Source organism: Gymnoscopelus braueri, assembly GCF_963280865.1.
Source record: "Gymnoscopelus braueri genome assembly, chromosome: 17".
Taxonomy (NCBI): domain Eukaryota; kingdom Metazoa; phylum Chordata; class Actinopteri; order Myctophiformes; family Myctophidae; genus Gymnoscopelus; species Gymnoscopelus braueri.
This window is the reverse complement of record NC_137617.1, coordinates 12,814,454-12,828,400: the sequence shown is the minus strand read 5'-3', so window position 1 is coordinate 12,828,400 and position 13,947 is coordinate 12,814,454. Positions and strand designations below refer to the sequence as shown.

Sequence of the window (13,947 nt, the reverse complement as noted above, 5' to 3'; positions counted from 1 at the left end):
AAATAACGAAACAAAAAAACACGAAAATCGCTGGCAAGGGCTGCTATGAACGAGGTTTTAACTCTGGCAGTCAATGAGTTAAGGCAGTGGTGTTGACAGATTCTGCTATTAGCAGAATCTGTCTCTGTCACATTTTTTGGTGCAGCGCAAGCTGGAAACAGTTAGATCTTTGGAGCGTGGCGCCTGGTTTTTGACGGTCCTGATTGCATCTGACAACCCTCGTAATGTACGACCCGATGTTGAACCGTTACCACGACCCCACGTGACTGTGTTTTGGGGGCGAGCTACGTCAGAGGACCTGCGGTGCCTGCAACTGCCATAAAACTGGTAGGGGAAAAAGGCTTATAAATATTGAGAAAACAAAGGGCATTTTGACTATAATTTCAGTTTGTTTTAGTTAGTTGTAAACACAGTTATCGTTTTTATTTTTTTTCAGTTAACGAAAATGATTTTAAAATATGAGTTTTTGTTATTTTGTTCGTTTTCGTTAACTATAATAACCTTGATATAGATGTGCTTTCCTTCTTTACATAACCTTGTAGGAGTGAGGATAGTGAATCGCGTTGCACACACATACCCGCAACACATTGCAATGACTGTCACACGTTTTAATTTCAAGGACCGCCAGTTTGATATGCATTAGTCCAAAGACTTTTTTTTAATTTAATTTAATTTTATTTTGTAACCCTTATTTTTCACCCGGTGCCAATCTACGAAGTGATCCTGGGAGCTACACTCACCAGCCTAGGGGGGCCAGGGCCGAGCTCATGCCTCCTTCAATGCATGAGAGCCAACTGACCTGTCACCTGACAGGGGGGAGTTTCCCTGGTTGGACGTAGCGCGTGGAAGGAACACGCCAGTTCCCTTCTCCTCCATCAGACGGCCCGGCTGTCATGGGGGAGGCGGTATAGCGACCAGGATTACTACATGTTTTTGTGAGGGTATTAACTACCCTGAGAGACACGGGGAAAATTTCCGACAAAAAATCGCAATATGGTGGCCTGGAATATCGATACAATATCTCTCGATATTGCCCATCCCTAGTTGTCATGGCTACCAGTTCCCTCCTGACGTCGTGTCGGAGTTCCGACTGATCCAGACCGTACTGAATGACTGCTAGCTTGCATAGCGTCTTGAGACGTCTTGAGACCTGTTTGTCTAAAACGAACAGGTCACCAGAGGGTGTATTTGGTCCTCCATAGAGGATGATACAATCTCCCACCATGCAACAGCACATCCTCCCGTTGGGCCCAACCTGCTTCCAGGAGAAGGTCTCTGGGTTGAATTTCCACAGATCATGAAAGATCTGGCTAGCGTTACAGCCACCAAGTATGTACAGCTCTCCATTGTAGGTAAAGGCTGAATGACACCATCGTTCTTCTGGATGAAGCTGTGCAGAAGACGTGCTCAGCCAGCAGTTGGTCTCTGTGTCAAACACACTGATATTGTTGTGTCCCCCAAATACAAACATCTTTGTCCCAATGATGTTGGCAGAGTGGTTTACTGAAGCAGGTGGTGGAATGCCTCTGGCGTTAATTGAAGACCAGACCATTGTGGTGGTGTCCAGCTTGTAGAAGTCATTAGAGATTTCCTGCAGGCTTTTGCCTCCATAGATGTACACAACCTTCCCCAAGACACAGGCTGAGTGGTTGTACCTGCACTCAGAAACGGCCCCAGAAACCTTGGGCTTCCACCATCTGTGGGTGTCCACATCAAATGCATAAAGCCTGTTGCAGTAAGGTTTCCCTCCCCAAATGTAAATGACATCTTCTACCAGCACGGCTGTGAAGCCCACAAGCCAGGAGGGAAACTCAGGGGGACCTTGGGGCAACTTCATCCAGTCCAAAGACACTGTGTTGAAGACGTACACTTCCATCTTGTCCAGGTTGGAGCAGCATCCAAATGAGTACACCATGTGCTCCACTGCAACAGCAACATGGTTCGGCTTCCGTCCTCCTTTCAGATGAACTGTCAGGCGAAGCATTCCCACATCTGCCACTCACTGTACGATGGAATGATTTAGATCAATGGAGTGTGTTGCGGCGATCACTTCACGTCAGGGTTCCCAGCCTTAAAGATTGCTCATGTGATCTGTGAAAGATATTCCACGTTTCTTTTATACAATGCTTGCCTGATGGGAGCAAGTCATATGTCATAGGATGTCATGGATGTCCATATTTGGTCATTACAGTGGAGGACATAATGACATCATCAATCATGGCAAGAAGTAGGAGTACTAGCAATGATTCCACGAACGCCAAATTGTTACAGTTCCAGGGGTGTGCCGATATATCGTCCCGCGATATATCGCGATACGTTTTCATGACGATATGTATCGTTTTGGGGGAAAAAAATATAGTTTTTTTTTTACAATAATAATAATTAGGCATGCAAACAGCCCCGAGGTGAAAAGGGTGACAACATGTTGTTTTTTTTCGGGTCAGGTGTCACACTGTTGCCCTATTTGGATTCAAAACGGCTATAAGTTTGCATGTCTGAATAATGCAAAAACAGAATTATTTGTTTGCATTTGCTTTTTTTCTCCCCCATATATTTAAAGTGCGTATCGAAATCATATCGAAGTTGTGAGCCCAATATCGTATCGTATCGTGAAATTAGTGTATCGGCACACCCCTATACAGTTCCTTAACACATTCCCTGCCAATCACGTAGATTTACGTTAATGCAAATACAACCGTTCACTGCCAATCAAGTAGATATACTTTTTTTTTCTACTATCGATTATCAAATTCGTTGGCAACGAATTTAGTAATTGATTTTAAATCGATTAATCGATTCGTTGTTGCAGCCTTAATTGAAAACAAATTGGGCCACTCCTTACTTCCTTCACAGGTGATGCTGATTAAGGTTGTGTTCCATTCTGGTAAAACAGAGTCAGGGTGCTGATATTGTGCATGTTGGCTCATATCACTGTAAACACTAGTGAGTCTCAAAGTGTGGTCCAGGGACCCTCATGGTGAGAGTGTACAAAAGGAACCAAATAGACCTGTGAGGGTCCATTTGGTTCCTTTTGTACTCTCAGAGTTATGGGAGTCCTTTTTTTTGCTAAATCGATTGTGTGGGCCAGCTTTCTATGTGCCACCCATGGCTGCGCCCCTGGTATAGAACCTGCACGACAAACATGGTACGAGATCACAAAGGACAGCGTGGGTTAGAAAATAGTTGTCTCTGTCACTGCTGTCCTTTTGGTCCCTGAGTCCTTCCAAACAGAGACCCTCTGGGACCACTGGGCCAGCCTCCTCTGACAGGTGTGTGGGCGTACGTGAACAGGATTTCACTTGTTTTTGACGTCAGACCTTCAAGCCGTAACGAAGGTCAAGGTGGCGGTGTAATTCACGACTCTGTCTGAAACCTGTCTGGAGCCAGATTGCTACAATGACTGTAGGAGGAAAACAAAGATGGGGACATTTTTAATAAGGAAGTGATTTGAATAAATACAGGCATGCATATATAACAGGCTTTTTAATTGTGAGTTCAGATGTCTTAAAAGTGTACTTTAGTTGAAGGGCAAGCATGGAGTGAAAATGTATTTTGGTGAATTATTTCGTTTATTACACTGTACAGTGAAAAGGGGAATATGCGTCTAAGGCTAAAAACAGCTCAGAAGTGGTTGAGTTAGGGTGATTAACATCAGAAACATTAGAAAATCAGTACAAAGCATATTGCGTGCGGGCCACACACGTGCGCACATTTTTTGCATTTAATGAATTATAGACGCGCGCATGTGCGCGTGCCGTGCGTGAGGGAGGCAGGGAATAGTCATAGTATACCCTCCAAAAAAATCTAGAACACACCACTGTGATAGCATGATGATGATGATTATTATAGTACGATGATGATAGCACACTTAACATGACGAGGTCAACCAAAGTGCTGTACATGTAAAAAAAAAAAAAAAGAAAACAAAAAGCACACAATGCAATGTAAGCAGACAATAACATACAATGAATAAGCACATACAAACAAACAACATTAGCACCAATAAGGGAAGACAGGGCTACATCAGCTATCACTGAAGGGCCAGGGAGAAGAATTGAGTCTTTAATAAGGATTTAAAAATAGCTAACGACTGGGCAGCTTTCATGCGTATAGGCAAATTATTCCTGAGCCTGGTCAGAAAAAAAGAGAAAAATATCTCCTCCATGGGTGAATGCATTTTATTGGTAACTACTATAGAAAAGGATCCGCACCACCACATGCTATGTACAGTATAGGCATATAAATAAACGTTGACCTTGCGTTGTAAAATTGACTGTGAGGAAATATATCACCTGCCAAGTTTCATCCAAACTGTCTGAATAATCACTGTGACAGTGGCCTTGGCCTAAAGGCAGGTACACACTGCAGCGCTCGCCGACAAAACCTCCCGATCTGACGCAGATCGGCCTTTGATCGGCGAGATAATGCTCGCTGTGTGTGAAAGGCTCTACGAGACGATCTGGCCACAATCATCTGCTCTGCGGCGGCTTTCCGACCATTTTCAAATAACCACCAGGTTAGTTATTCGGCTATGTCGCCGACTAGACATCTCACAGTATCATACCGTACGAAAGGGGTCTGCGAGGAGATCATCGCCACAGCCAATGAGAGCACATTACAGCAGCCACCGTGGCTCCCTGACCAAACAGCAACAAACAGACCGACCCCTCCCCCGCAATATTACCGTCCAGTCCTGTTTTAAGTTAAACATTATAAAACTGAATGAGAGAGAGAGAGCGTGAGCTGTGTGTGTGCGTGTGTGTGTGTGTGTGTGTGTGTGTCTGTCACACAGGAACCCGTGCCTTCTTTTGTTGTTGTTGCCAGATTTTGCCAGAGAAATAAGCAACCAGATCTATGAAAACAAGCCCAACAAAAGCGACAGGCCACATGAGCACTTTGACCTATATACAAATACATTGGATTTTTGAAAATAGCCGATCTACAAGCTCACGTTGTAGATAGGCTATTTTGAAAGAAGAACATATTGGAGAAAAAAAGATGGAAATTGTGGAATATTTTCCAAATCCACACAGATCTTGTATGGGGGTCATATTTTCAGAAGGGGGGAGGTCTGCAGACAAATATTAATTTGGGGGTCCTTGCCATGAAAATGTTTGAAAACAACTGGTTCAAACAACATTAGGACACAAGGCCAAATAAGCAACTAAACTGTCAAGCAACTTTACAGAAAAAACAAGCCCAAAGTCGCTTATAATAAACTGACATGGCAACGCTAGTGCTGCATAGCCTACTTGAAGAGAGAGAGAGCGAGAGAAAGAGAGAGACGCATCACGGGAGACGTCGATTAAAATGAATTGGAATAAAAACAAATGTATGTATTGGGTCTGATCCTGGATAGCATCTTAGTGAACTATCCTACAGTGTGTAATCCCTGGTCGGGGATCAATCTATAGTGTGAAAACCACAACGATATATGACAGCAGATTTCAAGAAATAAACTCCTGCAATGTGTAATGCTTAACGATCAGACGACTCCCCGACCACTTGCAAGTCCTACAGTGTGTACCTGCCCTAAGGTGGTGCAGGGTAACAGACTGACTTACATCATCTTGGGGAAACAAATTCCAATTACTATTAATTTGGCACACACTCGCGATTTTATGTACTGTACTTCCTTAGACCTGAGGCTGATTCTACAAAATGTCTTCTAAATCAGTCTTCTAAACAGTTTTATGAAAAAACGTATGTTGCTATATCAGTGGTTCTCAGACTATTTCATGTCAAGGAACCGCGGACCCCCCCATCTCAAAATATGTTGTTCCAGGGACCCCCCATAAGCAAATATTTGAGTTAAAAATGTCCACTTTAAAAATATATATATATTCAAAGATTTGCACAAATGTTCACAATAAAAAAAAAAGAAGCAGATCTACAAGCTCATAGCGCGGCACTTGGTGCAGCGCTAGGAGCTTGTAAATCTGCTATTTTTTTGAATAGCCAAAGTATAAAATAATGGTTTAAGTGGTTACACAGATGCGTTCCCGCCCAGTTTTAATGGGTTAAAGGACCAATGTAAGAAAAATTTACAATATTCCGAAAGGACAAGAAAATACAGTGAGGTAGAACATAATTCTGTTCAGTGGTACCAGCTGTGAGCAGCATCACAGTGTATATTATGGCTTCATGGTGCGTTCAAGATAGCTCTGGCACGACTCAAAAGAAACGGGGAGTTAAAGATGTAAGGAAAGTCAGTCCAATGGCCGAGAGACTATAAGGATTTCTTTGTATGGTGGTGCGAGTCTATTTTGACAGAGAATGAATAACTTGTACTTTGCAGTCAGTCTCTCCATTCTCTTTCCTCTCTGTCTCTATTTCACCCCTCTCTCCCTCCTCTCTCCAACCCTCTCTTTCTTTCTGTCTTAGTCACTACTCACTTGCGCACTTGTCAGGACTCTGATGCTCTCAAGGTCTATTTCAAATGCAATTTGATCATTGTGGTAGTCATTATGTAACATTCCCAACATAGAACGAGCCTGCCATTAGACACAGGGTGTATTCATATGAACTTGGCTGACAGGTTAGACTCATGAATGTGAATTACTTAATATTTATGTATTCATGGACATTCCTATTTCTGGAGGAAGGCAAGAATACTGAGTTCTACAGACAATGTCATGTCCGTGAATAAGAATTCAACACGTTTAAGATGACCGCGATATCAATCGTACAACACTGGAAATCACTACAAAAATGAAATTGCGAATTAGTCCTAGTCAACAGCAACACAGTGCATAAGTAAACACTGCTGAAGTTATACTGTATGAATCAGTGATTTTCAAAGATGGGTTTGAAGATGCCATGGGGATCTTGGGAGTCTGTGACCCACCCAACTAACTAGCCTATTCCACAATACTAATTTCAACTCTCACCACACCTACTGTACACTTCAGAAAAAAATGTATTTTACAGCTATTTACAATTTTGGTATTTAGCAGACACTCTTATCCAGCGTATCCGATTTAAAATCAATGTCACGATTATTTCAAACATTTGCCTCGTTTCGATGAATTAACAATTATTTATTTTTTAAATAGTAAAAATAGCCTATTTACAAGCTCACAATGAAGTATAATCAGACTAACCCATTTAGTTCATTGTGAAAAATCTATTCAGATTTTTTGAGTCGATTTCTTGATATATATGGGGAAAAAAACCTTCTCGATTAATCGGTTAACCTACATGAGCAAGATTAAGTCGTTTGTTGGTTAAAAAATGTTGGTTAATTGCCCTGCTCTGGTGCAAGCCAAGGTAAGCTGCATGATCCCTATTCAACCAACAACCAAATCACATAACTGGCCCACTATCTAAATGCTGACACAAAGAAATAAGGAGCACTCTGTTCTAAGGGGGTACGGACTGAATCGGTGGTCCTGACGCTTGGAGCATTGACCAGGTTGTTGTAGGGACAAGAGGGACAGACGTCCTGTGCTGTGTTCGACTATTACAGCGTGTGGGAAGTGTTGTGGGGGCTGGATCGTATCCTGCAGGTATACTGTATATATAGGGGTGGGTGTTAAATCATGTCTGACAACACAGACCATATGGGGCTGCCATGGACAACATCTATTAGGGATTCGCAGCCTTCGCAGCTCTGTTGTACACCGTTTTTTTTGCCTCAAAGGGTGCCTGCATTAGCAACAACAGATCCCTGTATGTAATGCTTTTTTTTGGTCTTTGGCGTGTTTTACAGCGTGCTAGCTGCTGGTGTGGGATCTAGAGGCAGAGGAGAGGACCACAGGAAAAGAGAGAGGAGAGGAGATGGAGTTTTCAGACGGCTTATTGCTGCAGGTCAACAGTGGAGAACAAGGAGTTAACCGCTGGAAAGCTCCCAGCGATGACTCGGTAAGTCCCCGACGCCTGACTGGAGGCTTTTGTCTTTAACCGCATCCAGACGATTTATGTATTAGCGGTTCCCTCGCCTTCACTCATGGGTGGACCAAGTATATGCTGATGTGCTCATGTATTCAAAATTACAAATTGCCATGTACATTTTCAGAAATGTTCAAAAGTAGTGAAATTAGCAGATCTACATGCTCACAACGCTCAAGAGCTACATGCTCACAACGCTTGTAGATCGGCTATTTTCAGTACATTTGAAATAGGGCTTAAGTGGTTCATTCATAATACTAGTCCATACCCGTCCGGGGATATGCACACGCAAAGTATTTGCAGACTTTGGGTTGTACACAGTGTACATGCATTGCATTTGTATTGCTGAACAGCCATAAACAAAGTAGTAGTAGCAACTATTAGCACCATTCAGGTGAATGAATTATTATTTTTTTGAGGCAGGTCGACCTCCATCGAATGCTGCATTACCCGGGGATGTGCGCAGTCAAAGTATTTGCAGGCGTTTAGTTATGTCTGGGCTAAGTCTGCCCAGTCCGTGTGCTAATAACACAGCCTGGATTAGAACATTGCGCGTGTGAATCTGCGTGCTTGTTGGCATGAAGATGATATCCAAAGCGCCCTCCCTCGCATGAAACGCAGTGTGTGTGTGTGGACACAGGCCGTAAATGAAAGTCCTTTATAAGTTTGCAGCGTTCTCTGTCTAACAATGCCCGTGCGCAGTTCGTCTGTCTGGCAGCTGGCCGTGCACATTTTGATCATTCATCCCATAGCTTGGGGGGCAATAACCATGGCGACAGCTGTAATCATGGCGACGATAGCTCCCATAGCCCGAATTCCGAATCTCCGGTGTTCACATATAAACGCTAATAAACAGCTTACATTTTGGGAAAGTGAAAAACGGACGTCGTCATTTTGTGCACAATGCTAATGGTCAATACCCGTGTGCAAATGCAGATCAAATGCTCCAGCCACTGAGGAGAACCGGGCAGAACAGACAGGTTATGTGCACAGAGGTTTCCTTAATTATATGTAGGATATTTGGATAGTTTCGGTCCCAAGAGTCCTTTCCTAGAAATGTCAAAAGTACAATAAAAACAAACACTCCAAAAAAATTTTTTACTTAAGTACAGTACTCAAGTAAATGTACTCAGTTGCTGTCCACCATAGTGGTGGGAAAAAACGTTCATTTCAGTGAACGAACAATTTCGTTCACGTTCGCGGCAATGATTCGTTCAAATGATTCGTTCACGTTCTCGTTCAGTAGCGCTATTTTCTAGTGTAAAACACTGTCTTTTTACGTTGCGCGTACCTCCCATCCTGTGTACGGGGGGAGGGGATGGGGGCATGCACGATAGCGTGTACGTAACAGTTTCAGAAGGTGAACGAGCTCGTTCACGTTCACGGCAAAGAACTAGTTATTTTGAACGAATCGATCATGACACGTGGTGGACTCCACCACTGCCTTCACTGACAGTATTCTTCTCCATGCGTGTGCACAGGAGCGCAGCTCCAGTCCCTCAGTGCTGCGTTGTGTGAGCAGCACATGGAAGGAGGGCCTGTTGAACCGCAAGAGACCCTTTGTGGGCCGATGCTGTCACACCTGTACCCCACAGAGCCAGGTACGTTCACACACTACGTTTAACATACGAGGAAATCACTGTGTTGCGCTCATCAGACACAACCAGTTTGTTTGCTGTTGATGATGGAGGTGGAAATAGCTATATTTTGTATCTGGCTAGCTGTCACCTATTGACCCCCACAATCAGATGACCCTTGAAAAATACACCAAGTTAATGGTCTGCCAAAACAGAGGCGTGTGTGTGTGTGTGTGTGTGTGTGTGTGTGTGTGTGTGTGTGTGTGTGTGTGTGTGTGTGTGTGTGTGTGTGTGTGTGTGTGTGTGTGTGTGTGTGTGTGTGTGTGTGTGTGTGTGTGTGTGTGTGTGTGTGTGTGTGTGTGTGTGTGTGTGTGTGTGTGTTCTCTTCCATGTATTTTGAAGGTGTGAAAGGCCAAGGTTTGAAATTGGGAAAAAACTGTTTGAATAATGACATAAATTATGCTCATGGCTCAAAATGTAAACTAAAACATAATGAAAAAACTAAACTAAGGCGAAAACAAAAGCCCTGTGAGAAATACAGGAACTAACACGTTCAAGTAAACCTGAACTAGGATGTGGAATTGAAAGTAAAAGTGACACTAATTCTAAATTAAACCCATAACTCTTAGTGCGCATGTTGCATGAACTAACTAAGCCACTAATAGAAAGAGTCCATTTCAGCTGATGACTTAACTTGTCACTTGTATTTTTACTTTACTGGAGTATTTCCAAATTTTAGTACTTTTACTTCTACTCCACTACATCTCAGAGGCAGATATTGTGCTTTTACTCCACTACAATTACTTGACAACTTTAGTTACTAGTTACTTTATAGATTTTGATTATTATTATACAGCTTGTAGATCTGCTATTTTTTTTTTTCATTTGAAAACTTGTGAAATGGGACATTCTGCATAATGAGTACTTTCTACTTTTGGTACTTTAAGTACTTTTTTACTTTTACTCAAGTACATTATGAATTCCCGGACTTTTACTTTACTGAGTATTTCTACCGTATTGATACTTTTACTCAAGTAAAAAAAAAATTGTACTTTTTCCACCACTGTAACTTCAACTGTTGTCTTGTTGTTGTTGTGTCTCTGTGTCCCCAAGGAGAAGCTGTTCAACGCCAGTATTCCCTCTTTGGGACTACGCAATATTATCTACATCAATGACACCCACACCAGGTAAACAACCCACATCTATTCATTTACATTAATGACAACCCACCCTCTAAACGAGACCACATCAATTAATACCCTACTTGATCATACTACAGCGAAAGCATCACAAGTAGCAGATCTACAAGCTTGAAACGCTGCGTGAAGCATTTTGAGCTTGTAGATCTGCTACTTTTGCCGTTTTTTGAATTTCAATCCTGAAAAGTAACGGTTTTGGACTTAGAAACATAGAAAGATATTAAACAAGATCTTTCCATCATTCATTTACATCATATCACCAGCCAACTTCGGTGTTGTTAGTCACCCGCCGTCCATACTCTGTCCTAGAGTAACCTGTCAAGCTAAGTCAACCTGTGTCTCTGAAACTGTCTGAAGCTGTCACCTATTGACCCCCCACAATCAGGTGACCATTGAGCCTAAAAATACACCAAGTTAATGGTCTGCCAAGAACAGAGGCAGTAGTCTGCTGTGTGTGTGCATGTGAGCGCGTGCGTGCGTGCGTGCGCGCGTGTGCATGCATGTGTGTATTTTGGTCTGTAGTCAGACCTCATGAAATAAGTCGGAAGCTCCATTAAAATAAAAATGTGTTGCCAATGGGCATGGCCTGTTGTGAGTTAATTTGAAGCCTGTCAGTCTACAATCTAGCACAGAGGCCTGCAACCGTTTTGACATGAAGTGCAGTGAACAGATTTAGATTTTCCATATACATAACAACCTTATTTTTTCCCTGCCTCTTTTGGAATATTTTCTTTCACATCAGGATGTAATGATCATTAGACTCAGAGCAATAGCCCACCTCTATCTCCCAGACTCACTCCCCAGTCAGAGTTCAGAGTTTGAATGAATGTAAAATTATGAGCAGGATGTAATTTGCATACAGATGTGAGGGGACTTAATTTAATTGACTACATTTATTATAAAAATAAAAATAAATTAAAAGAGAAATCCTCTCTCTCACACTTATGCCAGTGTGCCAGTGATTACCCTCCACTGTGCCAACATGTTGGCACCCGTGCCTAAGGTTGCCTACCCCTGGTCTAGTAGGAGAAGGGGAGAGAACCTATGATCCTAACCCTCTAGTCATCATGGCATCTTGGAAAATGAAGAAACAACTGAAGAACAACTGGTGTCTCTGATCGAGGAGATGACACCACTATACAATATTTCAGAACAAGCCTATACTTCGATTAATTTGTTATTGTAGGTCCTGATTGTGGCGAGAAGTCTCTTGCACATTTTGGATACGTTTAAATTGTGATTTGTTCTAGTGATGATGTAATGCAGAGGATGAGGCAACCCATTGGTGAAGTGTTTTCTTTTCACTCACATGTGTTCGCAATAATCCACTAGTATGCAAACTTTAACACTAGGGGTGTGCCGATACACTAATTTCATGATACGATACGATATTGGGCTCACGACATCGATACGATATCGATACGATACGATATATGGCACTTTTTGTCTCCGCCAGAGGTGGAGAGTATGTTTTCGTTCTGTCCCGCTGTGTGTCCCCCCCCCCCCCTAGCCAAGCTAACATTGGTCAAGCTCCACGTGACATGTGACAATATGTTGACACCAACGCTTTTGATTGGCTAGAGGGACGCATGACGAAATAAAATCCTATAAATAGTTGTTTTTTGAAGTGAGGTAAGACAGGATCAATCAGTCTTGATTGGAACAGTACCTTCCAGTACAAACTAACTCCCATTACGCAAACTGAAGAAGCAGCAAATCATCGTCTGATTGATTAAAATAGCACGGGTCTGCTGGCGGAGACTTGTGCTCCGAGGAGCACATTTTCTAGTTTATTATGAAAATATATGTGGTGGAAAAAAAGTGTAAATGTAGCTTTTCAGCTACAATAGCCGTTTTGAATCCAAATAGGGCAATAGTGTGACACCTGACCCAAAAAAAACATGTTGTCACCCTTTTCACCTCGGGCTGTTTGCATGCCTGATTATTATTACCGGTATTGTTTTGTTTTTTCAAAACGGTATTTTTATTTTCCAAAACGATACATATCGTCACGAAAACGTATCGCGATATATCGCGGGACGATATATCAGCACACCCCTATTCAACACAAATTGTTGATGATAGTGTTTTTTTTTTTTTTTAAAGAGTACATTTCTATATGTGGAGGCAATGAGAAGGGTTAAAAGGATGAATAATTGATAGTGTTTGTGAGCAGACACTGGCTACCATGCATCCGGGTACTGACCACACCTTCTTGCAGTGATGTGCATGAATGCGCTAATGGTGAGCGTGTTTTCAGTGAGCTGTCTGAACGTATCCGTTTGCAACTGATGAACGTGAATCGAGCATCGTTAATTTCCTCAAGAGTTAACGATGCTCACTGTTTCAAGTTGGTGAAACTTAAAACACAAGTGTTGAGGGACACTAGCCAGGTGGCTGTTCCTCAATACCAAGAACGCAAAAGAACAGACTTGAGTCTTTGGGGAAAATATACTCGCTATGAGACCAGAGAATGCGTCTTTCTATCTAGTTTGAGTCTGACTTACAGTCTACCTGAGGTCAAGTGATCGTGCATTGCAGATCGATGCTCAGTCTCTAATCAGCGCTCTGTTTCAGATAAAAAACAACAGGACTTCACAACATTTCAGAAAAACGTTGGAGCTCGTTTTTTTCAAAATCACTGTATTCATTCACGCAGCACACTGATAAAGACAGGGAAAAAAGGCTCAACAAAATGTTCATTGCATCTACAGTATGCAGTAGTACTGCATCTCTACTCCACATTATTTAAGTGATAAAAAAAAACGTAATCCCTGTCTGTGATACTATAGTAATATAAAGTCATTAATTGACTTGATGAAGGGGGAGGTTCTATTGAAAAAGAATAGCTCAGAGCAGCTCACAGGTCTATAAAGATATACAAAATATATAAAGGACATGCTATATGGAGACAATCTTTGTAAAGTGTACAAACACATCATAAAGTACAATAAATAATCTAAAATGCCTAATACGTGTGAGTTAATACATGCCACCCAAATTCACCCAAATTCCGACTCTCCCAGTAAGTCTGCCTGTTAGCTCCTTTTGACAATATTATGTTTGTATGTCAGCTTGATATATGCAAATGTGGTCATTATGATTACAATGATACATCGTGACATTCAAGTCAGCAATCTTCCCTGTTTTCCCTTGTGTTTCTGTAAGCAACAGCAAGAAATAAAAAAAACAAGCTTCTTTTCCTCATAAAATGGGACGATATGTATCCTATAAGATGAGGATTTTTAACCATTTAAGCCCAATATAATTCTTCATATAGT

General features: G+C 42.0%; 2 protein-coding genes across 3 annotated transcripts in view; one reads left to right on the top strand and one right to left on the bottom strand.

Annotated features, from left to right (window-relative positions):
* gpam (glycerol-3-phosphate acyltransferase, mitochondrial) overlaps positions 1-13,947 on the top strand; it is a 56,807-nt gene that overhangs the window by 13,066 nt on the left and 29,794 nt on the right. For both annotated transcript variants that reach the window (XM_080454583.1, XM_080454582.1), the window contains exons 2-4: positions 7,712-7,863; positions 9,372-9,491; positions 10,581-10,654. In XM_080454583.1, the coding sequence (XP_080310709.1) occupies positions 7,780-7,863; positions 9,372-9,491; positions 10,581-10,654 (278 nt within the window). In that variant the 5' untranslated portion in view covers positions 7,712-7,779. The remainder of the gene's footprint in view (positions 1-7,711; positions 7,864-9,371; positions 9,492-10,580; positions 10,655-13,947) is intronic.
* On the bottom strand, positions 945-1,984 carry LOC308104963 (kelch domain-containing protein 3-like; the record flags this gene model as incomplete). The annotated part of the gene is made up of 3 exons (XM_080455601.1): positions 945-953; positions 1,058-1,624; positions 1,775-1,984. The coding sequence occupies 3 exons, from the start codon at positions 1,982-1,984 to the stop codon at positions 945-947; spliced, it is 786 nt and encodes a 261-aa protein (XP_080311727.1).